Below are 27,809 nucleotides of genomic sequence, written 5' to 3'. Positions count from 1 at the left end.
AGCTATCTCCAATTGTCTCTTCTTGCTCACCCCCATCCCAATCCAGTTTTCCATGGCTCTTCCATCTCCGTATCTCGGTCCACAGCGTTCTCCCTTTGCGATTCTTTTCTCCCCATATCTTTTCAGGCTCTCTTTGACTCTCTCCTTATTTTCCTATTTATCTTTCTTCCCCCATCACCATCATCCCCTCTATTCACCACTGAAAAGCAAGATTCGTCCATCTGAGGGCCGAGAATAGGCTGCATTCACAGTCACCACATTCTCAGGCAGTCCTTCCCAGAATCGGTGCAGCTTCGCTGGGCGAGAGGACACCAGCTGGCCTGAGGGCTGAAGGCGCCAGAACCAAGGTCCTAGGGTATAGCAGGGTTATCAGCCCTAAAGTCACCCACCCCCAGGTTCCAGGGTAGAGTAGACCTGGTCTGTAGAGATTGGAGGATTGGATTAGTTCTCTACCCTCTTTAGCCTTACTCCATCTGACACAAGTGGTATGACGGGGCTCTTGGCATTGGCCTGGACAACATAATTTAAGGGGTTAAAAGGGCCACAGGTCGTTACTACAGATGGATCAAAAGCAAAGGGAAGTAGTGGCTTGATGGCCCAGGGGATGAGTAAGACATATGGTAAGGAGGTCAACATTCCAGGATAAGGCTAATAGGAGTCAGAGTTCACTCACCTTTAAAGAAGAACACCTCACCACGAATGTTGGCAATAGCATCAAAGTTACCAGAACACCGGTCAGGAACTGGGACCGAGGGGCTGGGAGGAAGGGCAGGAGTGGGAAAGGGGAAGAGAGATGGGATTGAAGCAGAGAACTGGGAAGATCATTAGGGATAAAGGGGATGAAGCTCAGGATGGTGGGGAAGGGGTGGGAAAGAGAGAAGGGAGAAGGGGACTGGGGAGGAACTGGAGATGGATCAGAAGAGCAGGGGATACTTACCTCTCTGGGGGCTGCCCTGGGGACTGGGGAGGGGGAACTAGAGGTTTCCGAGTTGGTTTTGGGTATGGATGATTTGGACCCTTTCCTAGAGGGAGAAAGAAGTAGAGGTAAGGTAAAATGGAGAGGCTAAAAGGCAGCAAGTTCTAGAAAGGATTCTCTTTTCCATCATCAAGATGGAGAATGGTAGAAAAGACAAATAGACTGGGAATTTTAGAAGTCCTGGGTTCCAGTCTTGGTTCCACTACTTATTAGCTTCATGACTTTGGGTAAAACACTTCATTTCCCCTGTTGCTCTTATAGGATTGTAATGAAAATTAAATGTTGAGAAGCAACAGAGGGGAAAAAACAGAGAAGTATAAGGGACTTTGATTGTTTTTTGTACCTACAGCTCCTGGTTCATTTCTGGGAAAGGAAAAAATAGAGGGTCCCAGCACTCACCATAAAGCTGCTGGATCCCTTCTCGGTCATCATGTGGGAGCCGGTATTTCAAAGGGTCCCCAGCTGGACCCTGGTAGAAAGGCCGCATGATAGAGTCAGGGGCTGAGGAGTGGGCCAGACCCAAGGCATGGCCAAACTCATGCACAGCCACAGCAAACAAGTCTGTCCCACTGCCATCTGTGGGTTAGGAGGAGGCAGGAATCAGATGGTGAGAAAAGGGACTCTGGTCCAACTGATCTTGAGGATCTGCTCTAGAGGCACAGTTGTCCAGGTGGTTTTCCTGAAGTGAAAAACTAACCATTTCACTCCCCTACTGTACAAACTTCAGTGACTCCCTATGGCCTCTAAGAGAAAATCTGAACTCCTTTCTTTGGCTTTTAAAATCCTTCACAACTTGACACCAACCTACATTTCTAGCCTTGTTGCACATTACTTTCCTCCATCACAGAAACAATACTAAGAATTTAGGCTTATACACACAGTCTTTGCTCTTCTCTCATATTGTTTCCTGTGCAAGCTATCTCTCCTCAACTTGACTAAACTCCTCCCAAGACCAGAGGCCTTTTCTTCTGCTTCTTATAAATTGGCCTCCTCTCCTTCTTCATCAGCTTTCCATGCAGGATTGTAAACTCAGTAAACTTTTCTTAAATGTAGCAGAATGGGTCTTCAGGGAAGGGAAATGTCTAAGTGGAGGACTTGGATTCTGTGGAATAAGGGTTTTCTGAGGAACAAAGAGGGGGTGTTCAGGGGGACCATACCGCTTGCTCCAAAGGTCCAGACTTCATCATCATCAAAGTGGGTATCCCCAGAGATGGGGTGGTCTCCAGGGAAGAAGGCATGGGCCAGCGTGCCCCCAGGCCCATCAAAGGGGTAGCTGTCCTTGTGATAGGCCCGAGCAAAGTCGATGAGAAGCTCAGGCTCCATTCCTACCCCGGGTTCAGCCTCTTTAAATGTCATCCCCACCTCAGTCCCCCAGGCAGCCAGAGCATAGTACATCAAACTCCGAACAGTGTCTTGACTGAGGGCAGAGCCTTGTGGGAAAGATTGAACCCTAGTGTCCAAAGAAGAGAGTCCAGTGTTAAAAGGAGGAACATATGGTGGCTGAATAAAACAATGACTTGGAGGAGTGATAAAACAACCCAATCTTATGTTTAAAAAAACAAAAAACAATCCAGTCAGCCATTCAATAAACATTTATTAAGTACCTTCTATGTATCATCCTAATCACAAGATATACTAATCACAAGAGATACAAAGAAAGGCACATGGGGAACAGCCAGTGAAAATACCCAGAGATGGGAGATAAAAGGTCTTATTTGAGGAACAAAGACATTGAAGAGTATATGGTTGGGTATAAAGTATAAAAAGATGGGATATGGGGAGGCAGGTGAGGAAGGGTTTTAAATATCAAACACAGAGAAGATAGGAAACCACTGTTGTTTTATGAGGAGGAGAATAACATGGTAATATCTTGACTTTAGCCAGTGGTTGATGGACTGGAGTAGGGAGAAAATTATACCCTCGATTATAAGGATGCATGGACAGGGGGAGGGTTTAGGGTTAAAGATAATGAATTTAGATATGGATATGTTGATTTATTTTTTAACCCTTAACTTCTGTGTATTGGCTCCTAGGTGGAAGAGTGGTAAGGGTGGGCAATGGGGGTCAAGTGACTTGTCCAGGGTCACACAGCTGGGAAGTGTCTGAGGCTGGATTTGAACCTAGGACCTCTCATCTCTAGGCCTGACTCTCAATCCACTGAGCTACCCAGATGCCCCCAGATATGCTGATTTTGAGATGTCTATATAACTTCCAATTCAAGATGTCAAACAGGCAATAGAAGATTCAAGACTAGAGATTAACAGACAGAGATTAACTAGACTAGAGATTAACAGTTAGGGGTACGTAAGTATATTTAAGAGTCATCTGCATCAAGATGATCCTTGAATCCATGGGAGCAGATGAGATCACCAAGTGGAACAGTATAGAAGAAGAAGAGAAGAGGGTCCAGGACTAGAATGGATCCCTGCATGAAATCTGTAGTTAGTAGGCACAACCTGGATGATTGATCCAACAAAGGAATCTGAGGAATGGTCAGATAGTTAGGAAGAGAAACAGGAAAGTGCAGTGTCCTAAAAACCTAGAGAGAAGGGAGTTGTCAAAGAGAAGAAAGTGATCAGCAGTGTCAGAAGCCTCAACAGGTCAAGAAGGGTGAGGCTTGAGTAAAGAACATTGGACTTGGCAATTAAAAGATTATTAATAACTTTGGAAAGAGCATTTTCAGTTGAATGATGAGGTTGGAGCCAGGCAACAGAGTTAAAAGAGTGAGAAATGAGGAAGCAAAGGCATGTTTCGTAAATAACTTTCTCAAGGAGTTTAGTCACAAAAGGCAGAAGACATATGAGACAATAGTTAGCAGAGATGGATGAATCAAATGAGGGTTTTTTGAGGATAGAGGAAATGCATATTTGTAGGTGTAGGTATTAGGGAAGCAGATAGTAGATGAGGAGGAATTGAAGATAAATGAGAGAGTGAAGGCAATAGAGGAGGTAATCTCCTGGAGAAGAAGGGATAGAATGGGATTACTTGTGCATATGGAGGGGTTAACCTTGGCAAAAAGAATGGCAACTCTTCATATGAGACAAGAGTGAAGGAAGAGAAAGTAGTTAAGGGCATCTGGGTGCTAAGAGATGAGAAGGAAGGAAAGAGAGGGATTTCTCTGGCAAATGGCCTTGATTTTTTTCAGTGAAATCAAGCAAACTTCTCAGTTTCACAGCTAACTGGGTTGGGGAAAAGGAGCCAAGGGAGTTTTGAGGAGAGATGAAAAAGTTTGGAAAAGATATGGTGAGTGGAATTAACAAGTTAATTTGGTAGGCATAAAAGGATTGCCTTACAGCAGTGAGGACCCATTTAAGATTATCTAACACAAATTGGTAGTAGATTCACCAAGGTTTTGTGTGTTTTTATTGTTCTCCTTGTTTTTTTTTTTTTACCTTTATTCAGTACCATTTGCATAGGAATAAGGACAGCAGAGAGTGGAAGTAATACAAAGCTGACATTTGGCAGGGCAAAAAAAAAAAAACAGTACAATGAAGATAAGGGACTCAAGAGGAGAGAACAGTATATAATATTGAATTAGCTCACCATGGGGTAAAGACAGGGAAAGGATGAGAATGTAGCTAATGCAGGAGCAATGGTCTAGGAGAAGACTGAAGAATTGAAGGTCAGGATACTGAAAAAACAAGGTTTAGTTTTGGAAGGTACACAGGTAGAAGAGTCAAGATTGTGATCAAGTAAAGGAATTTCAGAGTTTGTGAACATGGAAGTGACACATTTGTGGCTGATGTGACTGATAGTTGTGATCCTGTGGCAGGATGTATGGTATGACTGTCTTTGTGTGTAATATGTGGCAGAGAAAAGTTCATGGGGAATGAGTCATTTGAGGAATGGATAGGGAATTTGAGGGAATATCAATATGTATGATGAAATGTTCTAGAATGAGGAGAAGAGTTAGGGAGGAGAGAAAGATTTTGAACTAGGCACTGAACTCATTGAAACTAATATAAGACCATGAGGAGGAAGACAAATGAGTAATATGCTAACTCACAGGCACTATAGACCCCTTCAGGGGGCTGGTGACAGGCACAACTAGCTAGCTAGAGAGAAATCAAAAATAAAATCTAGAACCAACCTCCAGAACAGCTGCTTCTTCTTCCAGAAGCTGCCTGTAAGGGCATACCGCCTCCTTCTTACTAACCCAGCTACTCCCAGAACATCAGGTAGGGAACATCTTGGTTTCTTCATGGTAGCCAAGGTATCCTCATCTGGAAAGGAGATGGGACATGAAAGGTCAAAGGGACGATGGACAGGTGCTTAACCCTATACCTAGAAGTTGATCACAAGAGAGTATAAATGGGGTGGGGAGAGTCAGCTAGGTGACTCAGTAGATAGAGAACAGGCTTAGAGATGGTAGGTCCTGGGCTCAAATTGACTTCAGACACTTCTTAGGTGGGTGAACCTGGGCAAGTTACTTAACCCCCATTGCCTAGCCATTACCACCCTTCTGCCTCGGAACCTATACATAATATTGATTCTAAAATGGAAAGTAAGGGTTGGGGGTGCAGAGACAGAGAGAAAGAGTGAGGGAGAGAGACAGAGACAGGAAGAGACAAAGAGATAGGCAGAGGGAGAGGGAGAGAGGGAGGGGAGGGGAGGAGGAGAAAAGCAAAGTGGGGAGAGAGAGGTGGGGAGAGTGCAGCTCCTAGGATTGGGAATTCTAATATCATTATTGACCACTTTCTGGGAGTAGAAAGCCAGACAATAGGAGGTATGGAGCAAGATCGGCTAGATTAGTATTATTCTCTCCCCCATCTTCTAGTTTGTTTTGAAGTCTTTCCTTCTACCCCATTCTGCAGATCTCTAGACCAGCAATAACTCCATTTGCCTAGTACGAGGCACCTTTACTTTGCATTCTCCAGTCCCACCTTCACCCCCTGAGCTCCTGAAAGCCTTAGAACTTTGTAGCACTTCTGAGATTTGGGGTCCAGGCAAGAACTAAGGGTCTCAGAACTTGATAGACCTGCTCCTTCTGTCTTCCCAATGCCTGGAGGCTACAAGGAAGATCTGAAAGAGCAGGAGGGCTGGACAGAGAGGGAGGTAAGAAATTATATACAGTAGTTCTTGAGATGGGGAAACAGAATTGCTGAAGATGACTTGAGCAGAGCCTCTAGCTTTGGGATGGGATACATATTGCATGACCAAAGGCAAATCACAAAACGGTTCCCCTGTCTGCCTCAGTTTCCTCAATTGTAAACTAGAGATAACAATAGCACTTTCCTAACAAAGCTGTTGTGAGGATTAAATGAGACATGATTTATAAAGTGCTTAGTCCAAGGCACGGCATACTGTAGGGGCTTGATAAATGCTTCTTCCCTTTCTCCTTGGATAGTCTCTATTTCCTTCCCCAGCGATGGCTGGAATGGGGCAAGGGGTGTTTGGGAGGAAGGGAATGATCATTCATTACCCATGAGGCCCGTCTCCTTCAACCCGGCAAACCTCTGCATGATTTTGATTGCGTCCCGGAGTTGTTCTGGGCTCTGCAGCTGGGCCTGAGCGGGGTGGGGCGGGGGCAGATAGCCATAGCGAGTGAGCCAGTCCTGGACCACGAAAAAGAAGCGGTTAACTGGGAACGGAGTGCCGGGGTGGGGTTGGGAGAGGCGGGGCTTAGAGCACCCGGAGCCTCCCGGAGTCCAGCGGTAGCGAGCCAAAAGTTGGTGGACTTGTCATCTCCTGTTTCGCCATCCAACAAGGATGAAGTTGAGGATAACCCCACATCTAAGTCTAAGGCGAGGATCAGACACCCCGGGGATCCTGCCGGGCGTTCCTAAGCTTCGTGCTGTTTGTCTCACGCTCCTCAGCCGCAGATCCTAGCCTCCACTTCCCCGACCCCGTCCAGGTATTTCCTCCTCCCTATCTTGTCTCCTGGCGTGCTGGGTCCATCTTACATACTCCCAGACTCCAGGACCCAGGAAGACCTAGTTCCCTCCTCTCCTTCTGGCTTCTTTCCCTTCCGTGACCTCGGCAGCCAGGGCTCCAGCTTCCCTCCCTGTGTCTGGGATCGAGATGTCCCGGGTCCCCAGCTTTCCCTTTCTCCCGTCTAGGTCCTAGGTTTTACATCTGCTCCCAGACGCGGAGATCCTAGTCCTCAGCTCAGTATTTTTTTTTTTTTTAGTCTTTGCCTTCCATCTTAGAATCCATACTATGTATTGGTTTTAAGGCAGAAGAACGGTAAAGGCTAGGCAATGGGGGTTAAGTGATTTGCCCACGGTCACACAGCTAGGAAGTTTCTACCTAGCTGCCCCCATCAATTCACTTTGAATATCCTCCTGAACACTAGGTCCCAGACCTCTCTCCCCGATCCTGGACCCTGGTGGCCAGAATTCCAGCTTCTCTCTCTTTCCTTTTCCCAAACCCAGGGGTCCCGGTTCTTGGCTCCTCTCTGCCTTTCCAGACCCCGGATCCCCGCCCTGGCTCCATTCTGTACCTTTCAGAACCCCAGCTCCCTCTAGGACTCTCCATTCAGAAATGTGGAGAGAGCTGTGCCTTCCTGGGTGCTCTCACCCCTGCCAGGCTCCTTGACTCAGATATCTAGGACCCCAGCTTCCATTTGCCCACACCCCAGACCCCACCTTCCCTGGATCTAGCCCCCTCCCTTTTCCCCCTGTCAGCACTCACCACGCTCAGACTGACATCCTGGGCAGAGGGCCCCAGAGCTCGAGCTGGGACTGGGGCTGGCAGCAGCAGGAGCAGGAGCAGGCTAAGAACAGGATACTCTGGCAGCCACATGACCCTGGCTCAGGCCAGGCTCTTGGAGTTAAATCAAGGGAAGGAGTGATGGAAAGGGGCAGCCCAGAAGCAGAGAAGGGGTGGTCAGAGAGGGAGCCACCCTGCCCAGCCACGCCCTGCTCTTCAGGTGAGGCAGCTGAGATTGAAGAGTCAGATTCCTGGGTACCAGATTGAAAGATGTCTCTGGACTACCAAAGGCTCCAGGCTGAGGGGTCCAAAAAGCCTCAAATACCTAGGGGATCCACAGACTGGGAGTGTACTAGGCAGCAGAGAAGGGCAAGGCAGGTTACAGCATCCTTTAGGGGCGGAGTGTGGGGAAATGGCCCAATTTCCCCTAGTTAGTGGTAAACCTGGGAACCTCAAAGGCCAGCAGATTTGAAGAAGAGGCTGAGATTGAACAAGGTTGTGGGTTGGAGAGGAGGGGGAATTGAGAGTGAAGGAGATGATAAATGCTCCATATGATGATGCTTGAATCCTTGGAGGGAGAGGCATGGCTGAAGAGGAAATAGGGCAGGGGACCAGGGCCAGAAAAAGAGAACTGAGGTACTAGGGGCTGAGGTACCTGGAGAAAAACAACTAGGGTGAGGGAAAGGCACTAGGAAACAAAAAGGTTGTCACAGAATCTTGGATTTGAGAGGACCTTGTGGCAAGTGCTTGGGGAGAAGGGGAAGGACATGAAGGAATGGAAAAGCTAGGCTCCTGGAGCAGGAGGAAACAGGGGAGAGTGATTAGCAGGGGGGGAGGTGTCTGAAGATTTCAAGAAAACCAGGTATATCATATGTATCCTAAATACATACATATACAGAGACACAGACACATATATCAGAGAGCCCAGGAAGAGATAGAGCCTAGGAAATGAGCTCTATGGTCCTAAGAGGGAAGCAGCCCTAGTGCCATCATTGCCCCTCATATCCTGCCCCCCAAAATGGGGGATATGGGAAAATGTGGAAGGGAACAGTCATTTCTTTTGCTCTCTCGGTTTCCCTGTCTTCCCCTCTTAAAGGTACCTCCTTCCAAGCACTCATTCTCCAAGACACATCTTTTTTTTTTTTTTTTTTTAAACCCTTACCTTACCTTACTGTGTATTGGCTCCAAGGCAGAAGAGTGGTAAGGGTAGGCAATGGGGGTCAAGTGACTTGCCCAGGGTCACACAGCCGGGAAGTGACTGAGGTCAGATTTGAACCTAGGACCTCCCGTCTCTAGGCCTGGCTCTCAATCCACTGAGCTACCCAGCTGCCCCTCCAAGACACATCTTGAACTTCTCTGCCCTCACATAATTTATGTCTCTCTCTCTTGATGCAGTCTGACAGCATCAGTCTAAAGATGTGAAGAGTGACAGAGGCTCACCCAAAGAAATACAGAGAAAATGCACTTCCTACTTGGATCCAACTATTGAAATCCTTCCATTGCTTCCTTCAAAGTCTACCTCTGATGCTGTCTCTACCAGGAAACCTCTGCATTACTCCCAGCCCCACACTCATCTGAAAGTGCTCTCTTCCTCTTCTATTATCTCATAGCCCTTACAGCTCTTTGCCTGGACCTCGTTACATCCCATCCTATATCATAATTAGTCATGTCAAGATGGCTCTTGGGTTTCTTGGATGGAATTGAGGAAGGAGTGAGGGGGAAACAATAAGAGTTAGAGAAACTGAAATTGAGAATAGAGATGAGAAGTGGAGAGAAGCCGGACTCAGAGATGAAGGCAAGGTGACAGCTAGACAATACACACACACACACACACACACACACACACACACACACACACATATGGCAGGGTCAGAGAAGGTCTAGAAATGGGCTGAGAGGAGAGCTCTATTCTCCCCCCCCCCCAGCCAGACCCCTCCCTCAGTTTCTCCCCCAGACACAATCAATCAACAAAGAGGAAGTCTCTGTCAAGCCTCTGATAATATCTCTGTTCCCCAGTGGAGGGATAATTGTTGTTTGTGGCTACATCTCCTCTTTGAGCAACCTATGCTATAAAATTTGTAACCCCTGTCCCAAGGTACAGAGGGAGACCCATACCAATGGATGTTGAGACAGAGATTGCGTAGTTATACTAGAACATGTCCCCACCCCCAGCCCCCACCTGACTGAGTTTTCTTAAGAAAGAAGCCAAGTCCTACTGAGTTCTGGCTGCCTCTCAGAACTCCCACAGGACCTCGAAAACACAGACATACCCACAGTGTCAGTAAATGTCTTGGATACTTAGGGAATTGTGAGAGCTAGATGGCCTCTTAAAGATCATCTGATCCATACCTCACCTCCCCCACTCCCATTTGTCAGAAAAAAAAGCAGATACTGAAGTAGGTCTTCAAACTGAATAGAATTGAATTTGTTCATCTGGATGACTGTCTGACTACAGTTCTCATTCACTATGAATACATACCATATGTAAACCGTAAGGGTCAAAAAGCTTTTGTCCCACAAGACAGATAGGCAGGTAGGCGAGTAGGCAGGACATTGTTTATCCTCATTTTTACAGAGATGGAAACTGAGTCCCAGCAAGGAGAAGTGACCCAGGGCTAATCACACAAAGCAAGTGGCTGCTGAGCCTGGATTGCAAATATATTTTCTGACTGTTAGTCAAGTTGTTTCTCCTATTTTGGGCTCTACTCAACCCCCAACCAGTAGGAAGTCTAGTTCTGTTGCAGAAAACCTCAACGACTTAAATGAGGATTTTCTGAGAGCTGGGTACCCCAAGTAGGACTCTGGGCGTGGCTCTGCCCTTCTTTCCGCAATCTCTTTACTCTCACTCTCTTCTCTGCCCAGGGTCTCTTCAGCAGCTCTATGACCATCCCCTCCCCCATGGGCCCAAATTTATGAGTCCTCATAGTTTCTATTCCTCAGTTCTCCTGCCCATTCTCAGTGAAAATCCCCATCCCAGGGCTTAATTCTGCTTTACAAGAACAGAGAAGAGAGGAGGGGAAGAAGAAGAGATGGGGAGGAAGAAAGAAAAGGAGAAGAAGAGGAGAGATTTTTTTTCCTTAGCTTCTTCCCCCTCTCTCAGGTAGCTTGCTCCCAATTCCCTCCAGGACCCCAGGCATCACATTCCCATGGCTTTCCTCAAGAAATGGGTCTCTGGTTTCTCTTGCCAGTTCGCCATTCCAAATCAATACTGAAAAGCTGAGTGTTTCTGGGAAAGAGGTTGGGGGAAGGGCCAAACCACAACCACTAATGGGAATGAGGTTAGTCAGGGAAGAAGTTAAAAGGAATGAAAGAGGGAAAAGCAGATAGGATGAGCAGGCCCTACTCCCTTTAGCTGCCACCTTTCCTATCCTCTCTTTTACTGACAAAATTCTAAGCATGATCTACACTTGCTGCCTGCACTTCACCACTCATCAGACTTCAGCTCCTTAATAAATTAAATACTCAGAATTAAATAAGTAATTAAGAATGAAAAAAATAAATACTATTTTTTTTAAAAAAGAATTTAAATAGCTTTCCATTCCTTATAATTAGTACAAGTACTGATATTGAAAATTTTCTACAGAAAGTGATTACAGACACAAGTCAGCAGTCAGGAACTCCCTAACTAACTAGGTTTGCCATTTTTCAGTGGTCCGGAGTATCTCTTCCTGTTAATATTTCAGAGTATATTTACTAACATGGTTCATAGCGTGAGACTGAGTGCTGAAAGGGGAAACCTGGGTTCAAATCTGCTTCTGCCAAATGACTTCCCCTCTAAGAGGTCTCAGTTAACTCCTTTTTCATACAGGATGCTAATAAACCCTGCCTTGTCCCCTAGAATGAATAGGGATAATTAATGTTAGACCTAAAAAAGACTTTTAAAATATTAAGACCTGGAAGGTGCTTTAGATTTCGTTGTTTGACAAGCAGGAAGCCTACCCAAAAGGGAAGTAACTTGCCCAAGGCTGGTATATAAACACAATGAGTTCATGGCTGTGTTGAGATCAGAACCAGAGTCTCTTCCTTCACCAAAAAAAGGCTGCCTCCAAGACAAAAGGAATTATAGAATTGTAGAGTGCCTATTCTCTTCACAACTCAGGCAATGGAGGTTTTGGCCACTTTTGTTCATTCTCCTGATCTCCTGGGTACAAAACACAACTTCGTAGTTAATTTGTTTGTTTTAAATTTTCTTCTCTTAATGGCGAGGAGATTCTAAGACACCAAAACAAGAGGTTACAAAGCAAGACAGAGAGAGATATGGGAAAGGGAGGAGAAAGGAAAAAAGAGAGAGAAAGAGAGAAAAAGAGACAGAGATTAGGAGACAGTGAGAAAGAGTCACTAAGAGCCACAGGGTTAAGAAGAAGAAAAGATCGTTGTGTCAGGAAGGACTTTCTGGAGGAGATAAGGACTTAAATTAAGCTGGGAAGGAATGTAGAATTTGGACAGGTTGAGAGGAAGTAACCAGAGGGACTTCTAGGAAGGAAATGGGGATGGAGTTAGGTTTAAAGTAGCAGGAAATGAATGATGGTAGTGTTGAGGTGTGAAAAACAATTCACCAATTTTCATGTGATCTGCTTAGACAGATCTGGAATACCAGAAGCAGTCAGAACGGAGACTAGAAAGGGAGATTGGCACCACACTATGAATAATCCTGAATGCCAGGCCAGAAGAATTTGACTTTATTTGGTAGGCAATAGGAAACTATCTTAAAGTATTTTGAACTGGGGAGTGACCTCTTTAGACCTAAGCATAAGGAAGATTTGCACAGTATACTAGTAAAGAGATTGGAGGGGGAAAATACAGAGGTAGAGAGTTCAGCTAGGAGACTATCACTGTAGTTTAGTGGACAAGAGATGAGTTGACCCAAGATAATGGAATAAACATTATGATGGTAGGGTTATAGATGAACTGGGAGAGACTTCCAGGGACAGCTAGTACAATCATATTATTTTATAGACAAGGAAGCTGAGGTCCAAGTAAGTTCTGACTTATCTAAGATCACAGAGGTAGGATTTGAACCCAGGTCCTCTGACTTGAAAGTCTATGCTTTTTCTTTTTTTAATTTTATTTTAAATTTCAACTATTTATTTATTTGTTTTAGACTATTTTCCCATGGTTACATGATTCATGTTCTTTCCCTCCTCTCCTACTTCCCCATTCCTAGAGACAATAAGCAATTCCACTGGGTTTTATATGTATCATTGATCTAAACCTATTTCCATATTATTAATATTTGCAATACGACAATCATTTAGAGTCTATATCCCCAATCATATCCCCATCAAACCATGTGATCAAGCAAATGTTTTTCTTCTGTGTTTCTACTCCCACAGTTCTTTCTCATAAGTCCCTCAGGATTTTCCTGGATCATTCATTGCTGCTAGTAGAGAAGTCCATTATATTCAATTATGCTGCTGTGTATCTGTCTCTCTGTATAAGGTTCTCCTGGTTCTGCTCCTTTCACTCTGCATCAATTCCTGGAGGTCATTCCAGTCCACATGGAATTCCTCCAGTTCATTATTCCTTTGAGCACAATAGCATTCCATCACCAACAGATACCACAATTTGTTCAGCCATTCCCCAATCGAAGGGCATCCCCTTATTTTCCAATTTTTTGGCACCACAAAGAGCATGGCTATAAATATTTTTGTACACATATTTTTTCCTTATTATCTCTTTGGGGTACAAATCCAGCAGTGGCATGGCTGGGTCAAAGGGCAGGCAATCTTTTAAACCCCTTTGGATATAATTAAAAATTGCCTTCCAGAATGGTTGGATCAATTCACAATTCCACCAGCAATGCATTAGTGTCCCAATTTTGCCACATTCCCTCCAACATTTATTATTTTCCTTTGCTATCATATTAGCCAACATGCTAGGTGTGAGGTGGTACCTCAGAGTTGTTTTGATTTGCATTTCTCTAATTATAAGAGATTTAGAACACTTTTTCATATGCTTATGGATAGTTTTGATTTCTTTATCTGAAAATTGCCTATTCATGTCCCTTGCCCATTTATCAGTTGGGGAATGGCTTGATTTTTTTTTTTGTACAATTGATTTAGCTCCTTATAAGTTTGAGAAATTAGACCTTTGTCAGAGGTTTTTGTTATAAAGATTTTTTGAGTCTGTGCTTTTTCAACTGTAACTATACTGCCTGGATTTAATTTTTTTTCTCTTTTGCTAGGGGAAGGGAGAATTAGGAGAGAGAAGAGAAGGAATAAGAAACAGAATAAATGATCTTAAGGTTTCAAGCTCTAGTGACTAGGAAGATGTCGATGCCATCAGGTAGAAAAAGAACAGGTAGGGGAAAAGATTGGTCTGGGGGCAAAGGGTTAAGATAATGAATCTGGATTAGGACATAATAAATTTGAAGTGCTGGGGTGTGAATTCCAGGTACAGATAGCCAATGCACATATGAGTCTACATAGAGGGAAAGGTTAGAGTTAGAGGTTCAAACCTGAACAGACTACCCAAACTGGCTAGATTTTTAAAAGTATTTCTGGATATTAAGTGTTTAATCATTGACCCACAATTGGAATTTAGTTATTTGAAAGAAGATGGGGGGCACCTAGGTAGTACAGTAGATAGAAAACTAGCCCTAGAGACAGGAGGATCTGGGTTCAAATTTGGCTTTAGACACTTCCTAGCTGTGTGACCCTGGGCAAGTCACTTAACTCCTAATTGGCTAGCCCTTACTGCTCTTCTATCTTAGAGATAATGCTTAGTATATATTCTTTTATTTATTTATTTTTTTATTTTAAACCCTTAACTTCTGTGTATTGACTTATAGGTGGAAGAGTGGTAAGGGTAGGCATTGGGGGTCAAGTGACTTGCCCAGGGTCACACAGCTGGGAAGTGTCTGAGGCCGGATTTGAACCTAGGACCTCCCGTCTCTAGGCCTGGCTCTCAATCTACTGAGCTACCCAGCTGCCCCTGCTTAGTATATATTCTAAGATAGAAAGTAAGGAATTTTTTGTTTTTTAAAAGAAAGAAGATGGACACCCTCTCCCCCAGTGCTAAGGATGAACTTCTCTGTCTTCTGACTTCCAATTGGCAGGGCTAAGTATTTAGGGGCATTAAAGATTAAATGTGGATCATCTGCTAAAGCCTCCCACAGTCTGTAGCCATGGCTTTGTCCAACTGCATTGGGGCCAGGGGACTGACTCTGAATCTGGAGATGTCTGCATCAGACTGAACCACAAGAGGGCCACCCAGCTCCTCCCAAGGCCACCACCCCTCTCACCTGTGCTCCAGTTTACCTGGCCCCACCCCCGGAAGAGAAGTTGACAGCGCTCAGGAGAGAGAGAGAGAGACACAGAGAGAGAGAGAGATCTGAGAATGGGAAGCCGGCTCCAATAGGGGGCCTCACACACCCCCAGCGATACAGGTGGGGCTTTGGATGGGGTTGTGGAACTTAATGCATGGGTCCTGTCTGTGGAGGGAGGCTGAGGCTAGGGACCCAGACACTGTGTTTGTGGGAGAGGCTAGAAAGGACAGGACTCTTGGTTCCTGGGAGGGAGCCTAAACCTGACAGCCAAGGCGTCAAAGTCTGAGAAAGGAGGGGTAATGGAACCTTGAATTCCAGGGAAAAGATTGTCCCTCAGGACCTAGACACCTAAGTTCTGGGAGGGGAGGAAGGCCTGCTGAAAGGGATGCTTTACTAGAAACTGGTTCTAGGTTGGGGGAGCACTTTGGAAACAGGGTTTAGTTCTAGGGCTTGTGAAGTAAGAAAGTCAGGAGAAACTGGGCTGAAATCTGGTTTCAAGATTAAAGAAGAAAAGGGATATGGAATTTCTTTGGAGGGAAGGAAGGGTGGCATAGATGGTACTGGTCCTCTCTCCTCCCTCCACTCCGTATTAAAGGGAAACTGGGAGCACAGCCATAAAGAATATAGGAAGAAGGTAAGGAAAGAGGAGGCAGGATCTGGGAACTGGAAGCCAGGAACAGGTTTAAGGTATGGTCCCCAGGGGCGGGCCCAGGAAGTAAACAGAAACCGAGAGCCATAGCCTAACATAACCAACCAGTTAGCCTACCTAGGAGCTGGGCAAAGGGAGGAAACAGGGCTAGCACTTCAGATCCCTAGAACCAAGGAGTTAGAAGAGAGAAGGAAGACAAGGAGCAAAGACAATTGGATGCTGGAATGGGAAAGCCGCCTAGGGTGATTAGGAAACCTGGGAAATCTTGGGAGAGGGCTAGGGAGCAGAATGTTCGGTTCTTGGGAGGGAAAGGGGGGAGGGTAGAATATTTGGGTCTTTGGACAAAGTAGGACTAAAGAGATTAGAACATCTAAGTCCTAAGAGGCAAAAGAGGGCTGGGGGGATGATCAGGGACTCAAACAAAGCAGGGCTAGAACAATGACATTTAGGTAAAGAGAAGGAAGAAGGAGCTGTAAGTCTGGGTCCTAAGAACTGGGACAGAAGAGCTCAGGCTCTAGGAAGCTTTGACAGTAATAGATGTTATTTGATTCCCTCTATGCCTCAGTTACCCTTTGGATCAGTAACGGGAACAGGGCAAACATACATATCATTAACCTTTTATAGCATGAAGATTGTTTGACTCCAGGGTTAGAAAGAAAGGAAGGAAAGAGTGAAGGGAAGTCTGAGATGGAAAGTTTCCACTCCGCTGAGGGTGGTACTGAGGTTCAGCCTTGGGATAACTTGAGGATTCAAAGAAAGGAGTGAAGAAAGGATGCTAGGAGTCAAGAAGCAGGTGGTTTGGGAGCTGAGGGGCCAGAATGCCTGAATGGAAAGAAAGCTAGGGACTAGAATAACTGGGACCAAGGTGAGGCAAGAGTTGAAAATTAAGAGCTAGGATACTTATTGTAGATTTGATCTAGACATTGCTGAGGGTAGGAGGAAGTGGAACCAGGATACCTATATCTTAAATAGGAGAATAATCTGGGGACCAGGATGCCTAGATTCTGAAGTAGTTTATTAAAGCTTGGAAAAGTTCCCATTGCTCTCCGTTTCTAGCTGGCCTCTCCCTTCCTCCTTGTAGATGCTTGGGGAAACATGAATTCCCCCAGTAGTCCCCAGTTCCCTTCGGGGATGCTCTCAGGAGGCACCTCCCCAAGCGGAGATGATGGCTTTTTCCCCTTTGTTCTGGAGAGGCAAGATTCCTTCCTGGGAGGGCCAGGGCCTGGGGAAGAGAAGCCAGAGGATGAACCTGAGGACCTGGCTGTACTGCTTCAGCGAAAGGAGAAGGATTTACTACTAGCGGCTGAGCTGGGCAAGATGCTTTTAGAACGGAATGAGGAGCTGAGCCGAAGCCTAGAAGTTCTCAAGGCCCAACATGCTGAACGGGAGGAAGTAAGTCCGATTGATGCTCATGACCCCAACAGCCCATCCCAGTAGGAAGGCAACCTCAGGTAGAAAATGCATGACTTGGCACCTAGGCCTAGCCCTGCTTCTAAACTACCATATGACCCTGGTAAAGTCACTCTCCTTCACTGAAGGTCAGCTCTCCCATTTGTAAAATGAAGAAAGGGATTGGACTAAATGTTTTCTAAGGTCTCTTCCTGTTTTCTATCATTCTAAATTTTACCAATATGTGGGACTAGACCATTAAGGTTCTCACCCCTCCAAAACCATACACCTCCCTTCCTGCCTCTTGAACACTCTCTCTCCTCTGTTTCTGCCTCCTGACTACCCTGGCTTCTTTCAAGTCCCAGTTAGAATCTCACTTTCTACAGGAAACTTTCCCTAATCCCTCTTTTTTTTTTAAACATTTATTAATATCTATTTTTTAGAAAAGTTAACATTGTTACATAATTCATGCTCTTACTTTCCCCTTCACCTTGAGCTCCCCCCCCATGGTTGATGCGAATTTTCCACTGTTTTTAACACGTGTCATTGATCAAGACCTATTTCCAAATTGTTGATAGTTGCACTGATGTGGAAGTTTTGAGTCTACATCCCCAATCATGTCTGCCTCAACCCATGTGTTCAAGCAGTTGTTTTTCTTCTGTTTCTACTCCTGTAGTTCTTCCTCTGAATGTGGGTAGCATTCTTTTCCATTAGTTCCTCAGGAAGGGATGATCAGTGGAATGGACTTGGGGTAAGTGACTTCAGCAAGACAGTGTATGATAAACCCAAAGAGCCCAACTTTGGGGACAAAAATCCACTAAGGGAGACTAATTTTGACAAAATGTCACAAAGAGCTTTTATAACTGGCCAACATAAAAACTGTTTCATAAAATAAGGGATGNATCCCCAATCATGTCCTCCTCAGCCCATGTGTTCAAGCAGTTGTTTTTTCTTCTGTTTCTACTCCTGTAGTTCTTCCTCTGAATGTGGGTTGCATTCTTTACCATAAGTCCCTCAGAACCTAATCCCTCTTAAATCCTGTTGTACCTTCTCTTTGTTGATCACTTCTAATTTATCCTGTATATAGCTTTTTGTTTCCCCTTTTAGATTGTGAGTTCCTCAAAGACAAGGACTATCTTTTACATTTCTTTATATCCCTAGCACTTAGCCCAGCACCTGTTCTGTCACCTCAAAAGTGGTTATTCACTCACTCCTTGCTCTCACCCCATACACATACCAAAGGCAGAATGGCATAGTGCAATGATTCCCAAATGGGTGCCACCACCCCCTGGTGGGTGCTGCAGTGATCCAGGGAGCCAGTGATGGCCACAGGTGCATTTATCTTTCCTATTAATTGTTATTAAAATTTAAAAAAAATTGATTTCCAGGGGGCTAAGTAATACTTTTTCTAGAAAGGGGGTGGTAGGCCAAAAAAGTTTGGGAACCACTGGTGTAGTGGAACATTGACCTGGAAATCAGAATACCTGGGTTCTAAGAACCAGCTCTGTGGGCCTCAGTAGCTGTAGCTATCAAATGAGGGACAAGTGGCAGGATTATATGATCCTTAAGGTCTCTTCTAACCAACGGTATGCTGTAGCCTGCTCCTAGGCATTCGAAGGACCTGAAAGTTAAATTTTCAAAGTGAGCAGTTATTGCTGAGATATTGGCAAAATGCTATAGATTAGGACTTGATTTATTGTTTCATTGGGTATCTAGGCTTAAATGATAGAGAAAATGTTAATAATGCCAATTAAACTTTAAAATGTGTTGTGCATATATTTTCCCCCTAGAGATCTAGTAGTTACCTCTAAGATTTTGGATGATATGGGTCCAGTAGGAAGGGATAATTTTCTACTCTCTTCCCAACTCATACCTAAACTCTGCCAACACAGAATTTATTTAGTCAGGCCAGATTTTGAGCCTGGTCCTATATTGGCCTTTAACTTTAGGGCTAAAGGGAAAGAGAAGATCAGAAGATCAATATTTTTCAAGAAACAGGTGAGAAGGACAGCTAGATGGCACAGTAGAGAGAGTACCAAGCTTGGAGTCAGGGAGACCTGGGTTCAAGTCAGCTCAAGACACTTCCTAGTGTGACCCTGGGCAAGCCACTACTCCATTTGCCTAGCCCTTGTCTTTCTGTCTTAGAGTTGATACTAGGACAGAAGGTAAGGATTTAAAAAAAAATAATAAATTTTAAAATAATAATAAATTTTAAAAAGAAACAGGCTCGGGGGCAGCTGGGTAGTTCAGTGGATTGAGAGCCAGGCCTAGAGACAGGAGGTCCTAGGTTCAAATCTGGCCTCAGACACTTCCCAGCTATATGACCCTGGGCAAGTCACTTGACTCCCATTGCCCACCCTTACCCCTCTTCCACCTAGGAGCCAATACACAGAAGTTAAGGGTTTTAAAAAAAAACTAAAAAAATAAAAAGAAACAGGCTCATTTTCAAGAAGTAAGACTTAGCAGTCTGTTATGATGGGAAGTGATCAAGTTGGGGAGGGCAGGAGATCTAGTGCTAGCTCTATCCTACTACTAACTTGTTATACTGGGTGAGTCATTTCTGTTCTAAGCCTCAGTTTCCCCTTCTGTAAAATGGGGGGTTGGACTTGATCTTCAAAGGCCTATCCAGTTCTAAAGATTCATGACTAATACCTATGAAGATCAGACTAGGCAGTTGGGAACTGACCAAGCACGGCAGGCACCACCTTCCTACCTCCAAACAGCCCAGCATAGGGGCAAAAAGGTGCACAGGTTTCCCTCTTTCCTTCCCAGGTCAGCCCACAGGAGTCTGGGTGGGGCAGAGAGCGTCCCCCCACCAGTCAGACAGGTTTGGAGGAGAGACTGAGGCGTGGGGGATAGGGTGGGGCAGGGGCAAAGGAGTAATTAGAGGGAGCCAAAGGAGCTGAGAGAGGGGAACCTAAGACCAAGGGAGACTAGAAGAGAGCAGGACAGGGACTAGAGTGTGCAATGGGAAGGGGTATAAGCTCAGGAGGGCTGAGGCGTCGAAGGAGGAGGCTACGAACCAAAACCAAGAGGCCCAAGCAGAAGCAGCAGGTGAATCCTATTATCCAGAAGCTCCTTGACTCTTTCCCCCTTCTCATCCCTCCACAAAGTTGGTTCCAGGCTCCTGAGGCCTCGGCCATCACATCTCTCTATCTCTGTGTCTCCTCATTTTTGCCTTTTCTCTCTGCTTTGATGTCTCAGCGGCTGCAGCAGCAGAACCATGAGCTTCGGCAGGGGCTGGTTGCCCGTGGAGCTGAGTGGGAGGCTCGGGCTGGGGAGCTGGAAGTCGATGTAGCTGCCCTTCGAGCTGAACTAGGGGAGCAGCGTTCTGAGCAGCAGAACAGTGGGCGACAACGAGCTCAAGCACTTGGAGAACTCAGCGAGCAGAACCTCAGGCTCAGTGAGCAGCTTGCACAGGTCAATCCAGGGGGCACGAGACTAGCAGATTGGACATCTGGATCCTGGGAGGGGAACAGGAGCCAGAACTATAATTCTCAAGGTTATGGAGAGCCAGATTCCTGGGTAACTAAGAGAAGAGGCTGGTGGCCTAGATACTTGGGTCCCTGAAAGACAGGAGAGGGTAGGTGACTGGGTCCTGGGAGAAAAGCATGAAGAGTTGAATGAATTCATCTTCTTATCCCTGCCTCTTCCCCCAATTCTCACTACACACATGTACCAGGCCTCCCAGACAGAGCAAGAACTGCAAAAAGAACTGAGCACCCTTCGAGGAGAATTCCAGTCCCAGCTGCTGGTGGAGACTGAAATGAGGGCCAGACTAGAAAGCCTTCAGGGAGAGGTAAGGGGCCAGGCCTGACCTTGGAGCTGGGGAAGAAGGTGTCCCGAAGGGTCCCCCTCCCCATCTCTACACTACCTCTCTGGCTCCTTCCTAGAACCAGATGCTACAGAGTCGGAGGCAGGACCTAGAAGGGCAGATCAAGAGCCTGCAGGAGGAGGCGGTTCAGGGTCAGAGCAGAGTACAAGCCCTGCATGAAGAGTTGTTGCTGCTCAGAAGGGAGAGACGGGAACACAGTCTAGAGGTGATGGGTCAGAGTTGGTTCTGTGAGTGGGCTTGGGGCAAGAAGAAAAGCCACATTGATGGAAGGGGTAGATGAGTGGAATACCACCCTCACCTTTGGCTTTTACTATTGCCAATAAGATACAGTATAGCATCATTAAAGGATTTTAGATTTTACATATGAGGAAACAAAAGCCCAGAAAGATTTCCCATGGACACTCAAGCCAAGAACCAGGTCAGAAAACCAGATTTGGCATTACTTCCATTGTTCCTTCCTTTGTACTTGCACCCCTCCAAGTGAAAAGGGTCTTGGGGAAAAAAGGAATCTGAGACAGAGCAGAGTCCCAGTGTAACTCAATGTCAGGATACAACCTAAGTTTAGGATGCTTCATCAAATTGCTTTCTTTGGCGATTTGCCCACAATGCTTTTGGTGCCATCTACTGGACTAGCATCACCATTTCTGGACACAACCAGAAGGAAACGATGGGAGGAGCCAAATGTATTTGTTTAATCATTCAACAACCTACTCTGAGTAGTTGAGATTTATTAAGTGCTTTTTATATGCGTTAGGCACTAATATTAAGTGCTGGGGATGCAAAGAAAGGCAAAAGCTCCTCAAAGAGTTCATAGTCCAATGGAAAGAATACTATATAAACAGATATGTACAAACAGGAAACATAGGATGAATTAGAGATAACTGAGGAAAGGTACTAGTGTTAAGGGGAGTTGGGAAAGGCTTCTCATACAAAGTGAGGTTTTACACTGTACATAGTAACAGCAATATTGTAGAAAGATCAAATGTGATAGACTTTGCTAGTAACCGCAATACAATGATCCAGGACAAGTCTGAGTGTTCTATGAGAAAAAGAATGCTTTCTACCTCCAGAGAAAGAACTGTTGGAGTAGAAATGCAGATGAAAACATATGATTTATCACTCGTTTATTTGGGTTTATGTTTTGGAGCTTTGGTTTTATAAGATTATTCACTTATAAAAATGAATAATATTGAAATGTTTCACATGTTAATACATGCATAACCCAGATTGAATTACTTGCCAGTTCCAGGAGAGGGGAGGGAAGAAGGGAAAGAGCCAATTTAGATCATATAACTTCAGAAAACTTATATGGAAATTTGTTACTAAAAATAAAATAAAAAATGAGGTTTTAGCTGAGACTTAAGAAGTCAGGAAAGTTGGGACATACAAAGAGAGAATTCTAGGCATGAAGAAGACCTGCTGAAAATGGATGGAGTAACTTGTGAATAACAAGGAGGCCAGTGTCATCAGATAAGAAAGTACATGAAATGGAGTGCAAGAATCCTAGAAAAGTAGGAAGGGGTCAGGTTAGGAAGGTTTTTTTTAAATTTTATTTAAATTTTTTTTTTTCCCACAGTTACATGATTCTTGTTATCTCCCTCTCTTCTTCTCTCCTTCCTCCTAGAGTTGACAAACAATTTCACTGGGTTATACTTATTATCACTCATCCTATTTCCATATTATTCATTTTTATAATAGAGTAATCTTTTAAAACCAAAACTCAAATCAAATACCCTTACAAACAAGTGATAAATCATATGCTTTTCTTCTGTTTTTCTACTCCAGTTCTTTCTCTCAACGTAGATAGCGTTCTTTCTCATAAGTCCCTCAGAATTGTCCTGGATCATCACATTGCTTTTAGTAGCAAAGTCTATTTACATTTGATCATCCCACAATATTGCTGTTACTGTGTATAATGTTCTCCTGGTTCTGCTCATTTCACTCAGCATCAGTTCATGTAAATCTTTCCAGTTCTTATAGAAATCCATCAATTCATCATATTTTATAGCACAATAGTACTCCATCACCATCATATACCACAATTCGTTCAGTCATTCCCCAATCGATAGATAACCCTTCATTTTCCGATTTTTGCCACCACGAAAACCGCAGCTATAAATATTTTTGTACAAATAGATCCTTTCCCAATTTTTAAAAAATCTCTTTGGGATACAAACTCAGTAGTGGTATTGCTGCATCAAAGGACATACTTTCTTTTAAAATCCTTTGGGCATAATTAGGAAGGATTTTTAAAGCCAAATGGAGGATTTATATTTTAGCCTGCAGGTGATAGGGGGGCCCTGGAATTTTAATGAGTGACAAGGTATGTATCATGATCTACATGGTCACACCTATGCTTTAGAAAGATAACTTTTGGGGGCAGCTAGGTGGATCATGGCACAGAGAGCCAAGCCTGTAGATGAGAGGTCCTGGGTTCAAATGCAGCCTTCAAGATATTGCCTAGCCATGTGACCCTGGACAAGTCACTTTACTCCAGTTGCCTAACCTTTGTCGATCTTCTGCCTTGAAACTAATATTATCAATTCTCAGACAGAAAAGATTAAAAAAAAGAGAAAGAAAGAAAGAAAAAAGATCATTATGATACCTAAGTGGAGGATGGGCTACAGCAGGGAAGAAAACTGAGGCAGGAACACAAATTAGCAGGCTGTTGCAGTTGTCAGGCATGAGTTGAAGAGGGCTGCACTAGGATGGTAGCAGAGAGACATTTTGATTTGCAACAGATTGAATAAGGGGGTAAGAAAGGGCAAGTCAAAGATGGACATCTACATTGTGAGCCTGCATGACTGAGAGGATGATGGTGCCATCAGCAATAAAAGTTCAGAAGAGGGGTAGAATTAAGGAGGAAAAATTATGAGTATAGATTTTTTGTTTTTTTAAGCCCTTACCTTTTGTCTTAGAATTGATAATAAGTAACAATTCCAAGGTAGAAGAGCAGTAAGAGCTAGGCAGTTGGGTTAAGTGACTTGCCCAGGGTCACACAGCTAGGAAGTATCTAGGGCCAGATTTGAACCTAGGTCCTCCTAGGGCTGGGAGTTTAGCTTTGGACATGTTGAGTTTAATATGACTATAGGAAAATCAGTTCAATATCCAATGGAGAGTTGGAGCTACTAGATGGGAGATGAAGAGAGATATTAGAGATGGATGGAGAGGTAAAAGAAATCTGAGAATCATATGAATAGATATGATAATTGAATCTATGGAAGCTAATATTGCCCATAATTAGTAGGCAACTGATTGAAAATCCAGCAAAGAGGAACAGTCAAACAAGTAGGAGGAGAAGCTGGAGAGAATATCAAAGAGAAGAGAGTGGCTAAGAATATTAAAAGCTAAAGCAGTCAAGAAGGATATGGATTGAAAAAAGGGGCCTTAGCTATGGCAACTAAGTGATAGTTGGTAACTTTGAAGAGAGCATTGTCAGTTGAATGATGAGCTAGACTACAGAATTAAGAATGAAGAAAAGAAAGTTATTTTGTTAATTAAAAATAAAAAGTTACCTTGCTCATTTATTTCTTGGGTTTTGGAGACTCGCTATAGCTACTTTGATGCCAATTTGTCAAAATTTCAAACCACTGAAACAGACCAGAAATGATACACAAAACTCTTTGCTACAGTTCTGATAAACATGGTAGACATAGAAAATTATTAACCAGTAACATTAAGTTCTTTAAAAAATGAATGGAAATGTAATGCCTTTTTTGTTTTCTTTTTTCCTTAATAATAAATGTTTAAAGAAAAAAAAAGCTAATTGTATATAGACTTCTCAAAGAGTTTTGCCATAAAAGGGAAGAGAAACATATGACAATAGTTAGTGATGATGGGGCAGATCAAGGGAGGGTTTTTTGAGGATGAAGACATGGTCTTTGCTGGCAATAGGAAAGCTTCCACTAGACAAGAGATTGAATAATAATAGTGAACATTTCCATAGTGCTATATGCCGAGGACTCTGCTAAGCTCTTTACAATGATCACAGTTCACCCTTACTACCCTAGATGTAGGTGTTATGAAACTGAGGTAAGCAGAGATTAAGTGGCTTGCCCAGGAACAAATAGCTATTAATCTGAAGGCCAAATCTGAACTTGGGTCTTCCTGATTCCAGGCCCAGTGGTCTATCCATTGTGTCAACTAGCTGCCTCACTGAAGAGTAGTGAGAGGCAGAAAATAATGGAGGGGGCAGTCTGTTGGGAAAGAGAGGATGGAATGACAGGATGATCATTTGTGCATGTAGAGGGCTAGGAGAAGGGCTGCCTCTTCAGGTGAGAGAGGGGTGGAACAGATAGTGGCAGAAGGTAGAGTGATAAGGGGAGAAGATGCTTTTGTCATATGGCCTCAGCTCTTTTCATTGAAATACAAGATAAAGTTCTCAGCTGAAGGGTGGGAGCGGGTATCAAAAAGGCTTGGAAAACTGCTAGAATGAGTGGTCTAGTGAAATCAATCAGGCAAATATAAAAGGATTATGTAGGATTCTATGCTGGGATCTGGGAGAGATGCTAAGACAATTAAGACTTGGTTGCTGATTGAATTGTCCCTTTGCACTGTCATTAGCTAGAACGGGCCCACTCAGAGGCCAGGGAAGCACTAGTATCCCTCAGATGTCTCCAGCACCGAGTCTCTGAGCTTGAAGAGGAATCCCGGCTCCAAGATTCAGAAGTCTCTGGGGCCTCCCTGCAATCAGAGATTGCCCACAGCCTAGATGAAGAAGGAGACTCTCAACTTCCAGGGGAACCCCAGGTGAGCTCTGATCAAAACTTGCCCCTTCTGAGGATTCCTCAGGTCACAAGGTAGGAACAGGTAATAGCCAACAAAAATTAATACCACTAAACTGGTTTGGGGCAGGATCTTACTGAACTGGGTACACTAGGTACTCACTTTATGCCTAGTCTCCTGAAACTATAGGCTTCATTCAGCTTGTACTTATATTCTCTCTAAGAATCAGTTCCTCTTTGAGTAGCCAAACTACTGTAAGTGGTTTCATTAAGATTTTCATCCATAATACAAATTCAAAGTGAAGACTTTTGGGGCTAAATTTTATGGCTGGTTTATTTAGTTATTTATTTATTTAAACCCTTAACTTCTGTGCATTGGCTCCTAGGTGGAAGAGTGGTAAGGGTGGGCAATGGGGGTCAAGTGACTTGCCCAGGGTCACACGGCTGGGAAGTGTCTGAGGCTGGATTTGAACCTAGGATCTCCCGTCTCTAGGCCTGACTCTCAATCTACTGAGCTACCCAGCTGCCCCTATACCTGGTTTATTGACAAGGGCACTTTAGTCAAGGGCCCTACCCTGATAAAGAAAATTAATCTTCTCTTCCTTATTAGAGATTCTGGTAAATAGACTAATGAAAAATCAACCAGCCAAAAAGAATGAAAAATCATAGGCCAATCAAATCCGGCCTCAGACACTTCCCAGCTGTGTGACCCTGGGCAAGTCACTTGACCCCCATTGCCTACCCTTACCAATCTTCCACCTATAAGTCAATACACAGAAGTTAAGGGTTTAAAAAAATTAAAAAAACAAACAAACAAACAAAAAATCATAGGCCAAGCCATCCTTTTCCCTTGGTTCTTTTTTTTTTTTTTCTTAATTAATTCCCCACCTTGGTTCTTAGGAGAGCCACAACCCCAATCTCCAGAACTCACCAGAACCCCAATCTCCACCAGAATCCCAATCTCCTCCAGAAGACAGCTTGGAGCCCCCTAAGAAGCGGGCCCCCATGAGTCCTAGAGAAATGCTGGAAGAGAAGGAGGTGGAAATGGACCGGCTACAAAATGAGGTAAGCTGAATTAAGCTTAAGGCTAAGAGGGACTGGGGAGTAGGAACCATTAAGTAGACCAGACAAGCTTTGAGGATCAGGATGAGAGTCATCTAGATCTTAGCACAGAATCATCTATGGGTTTTAGAACACCAAATGTCTCTCCTGCCTCCCCCTCCCCCCAAGTTATCTTTGCAGGGGGAAGAGTTGCAGTCTCTCCGGGAAGAACTCCAGAGACAAAAGGAACTAAGGGAAGAGAAAGACCCTGAGTCTGCACTGAATAGGGCATTCTCTGATCGTGATGAAGCTGTGAACAAGTAAGTCCATCTTTATCTTCTGCAAGGACCCAGCTCTCTCTATGTCCTTATTCCCAGGATAGCTTAATATGTTAGAAAGGCACCAAATTCAGTCAGAAACCTTAGGTTCTAATCCTAGATGTCAATAAACTGACTATAATTTTGCCTCAAAAATCTTTAGCTGGATGGAAAAAACCCACAGCTGCCATACTTTTTCCTATCTTGTTTTTACCCAGAACTAACTGCAAAGAATATTATGTGATCCTCCATTTCCCACATAGGTCTATGGCCCTCTCTCTGGAACTGACCCGGGTCTCCCTGGAACGGGATTCTCTTTCTCGGGAATTACTCAGAACCATCCGACAGAAGGTAGCATTATCTCAGGAATTAGAAGCCTGGCAGGTAAGAGAGGCAAGTCCTGATGGGTGGAAGGATGTGGGGAATGAAGCCAATAGTTTTTCTCATCCTGACCCCTTTCCTGCTCTCCTTTATTCAGGATGATATGCAGGTAGTAATTGGACAGCAGCTTCGTTCTCAGCGACAAAAGGAGCTTAATTCCCAGGCGGCAACCCCCCACCATGGTGCCACAAGATTCTCCTTGGGAAGAGGGACAGGGGCTGGTAGCTTCTTCACCAACCTTTTCAGAAGGACCTGAGGGGGGACATTTGGGCTGCATATGGTGGTCTGGAGGTGACTTTTCTGGAAAGGGTTCAGGGAACTTAAGCTGACAGGGGCCGATGATTGGGATATGGGCTGGCAGAAGGTAGTTATACTCCTGGATTCCTGGAGCACAGCAGAGGTGGGGACAGATAAAGCTTCCAAATCAAGGCAGGGCTTAGAGGAGGGCAAACCTGCCCCTCTCCAAAAGAGCTCACAGAAGTGTCTATTTTGCATATTCATAGGCTTATCTTTTCTAAATCATAATAAATTTCCCCTAGCCAGTGGCTGGGAGAAACCATAGAGGGTATTTATATAACA

At 44.4% G+C, this 27,809-nt stretch overlaps 2 protein-coding genes across 2 annotated transcripts in view; one reads left to right on the top strand and one right to left on the bottom strand.

The window, feature by feature from the left end:
- The window catches only part of MMP25 (matrix metallopeptidase 25), a 15,972-nt gene extending 828 nt beyond the window's left edge, over window positions 1-15,144 (bottom strand). The window contains exons 1-9 of the mRNA XM_044657886.1: window positions 15,123-15,144; window positions 7,610-7,728; window positions 6,399-6,531; window positions 5,067-5,199; window positions 2,134-2,426; window positions 1,376-1,552; window positions 938-1,022; window positions 674-756; window positions 198-350 (exon numbers count right to left, since the gene is read on the bottom strand). Of these exons, the coding sequence (XP_044513821.1) occupies window positions 198-350; window positions 674-756; window positions 938-1,022; window positions 1,376-1,552; window positions 2,134-2,426; window positions 5,067-5,199; window positions 6,399-6,531; window positions 7,610-7,720 (1,168 nt within the window). The 5' untranslated portion in view covers window positions 7,721-7,728; window positions 15,123-15,144. The remainder of the gene's footprint in view (window positions 1-197; window positions 351-673; window positions 757-937; window positions 1,023-1,375; window positions 1,553-2,133; window positions 2,427-5,066; window positions 5,200-6,398; window positions 6,532-7,609; window positions 7,729-15,122) is intronic.
- On the top strand, window positions 14,941-27,809 carry BICDL2 (BICD family like cargo adaptor 2). The gene is made up of 10 exons (XM_044657855.1): window positions 14,941-15,014; window positions 16,625-16,935; window positions 20,137-20,352; window positions 20,615-20,731; window positions 20,826-20,972; window positions 25,331-25,516; window positions 26,392-26,556; window positions 26,722-26,852; window positions 27,113-27,233; window positions 27,328-27,809. The coding sequence occupies exons 2-10, from the start codon at window positions 16,639-16,641 to the stop codon at window positions 27,484-27,486; spliced, it is 1,539 nt and encodes a 512-aa protein (XP_044513790.1). The 5' UTR covers window positions 14,941-15,014; window positions 16,625-16,638; the 3' UTR covers window positions 27,487-27,809.

This window comes from Gracilinanus agilis, chromosome 1, assembly GCF_016433145.1.
Source record: "Gracilinanus agilis isolate LMUSP501 chromosome 1, AgileGrace, whole genome shotgun sequence".
NCBI lineage: Eukaryota > Metazoa > Chordata > Mammalia > Didelphimorphia > Didelphidae > Gracilinanus > Gracilinanus agilis.
Note: the sequence above shows the minus strand (reverse complement) of the source record. Positions and strands in the feature narration are given on the sequence as shown.

Coding starts and splice junctions, on each gene's coding strand:
- BICDL2 (XM_044657855.1), top strand. CDS start 16,639: ATGAATTCCCCCAGTAGTCCCCAGTTCCCTTCGGGGATGCTCTCAGGA. Junction 16,936..20,136: donor AACATGCTGAACGGGAGGAA/GTAAGTCCGATT, acceptor TTGATGTCTCAG/CGGCTGCAGCAGCAGAACCA. Junction 26,853..27,112: donor CGTGATGAAGCTGTGAACAA/GTAAGTCCATCT, acceptor TTTCCCACATAG/GTCTATGGCCCTCTCTCTGG.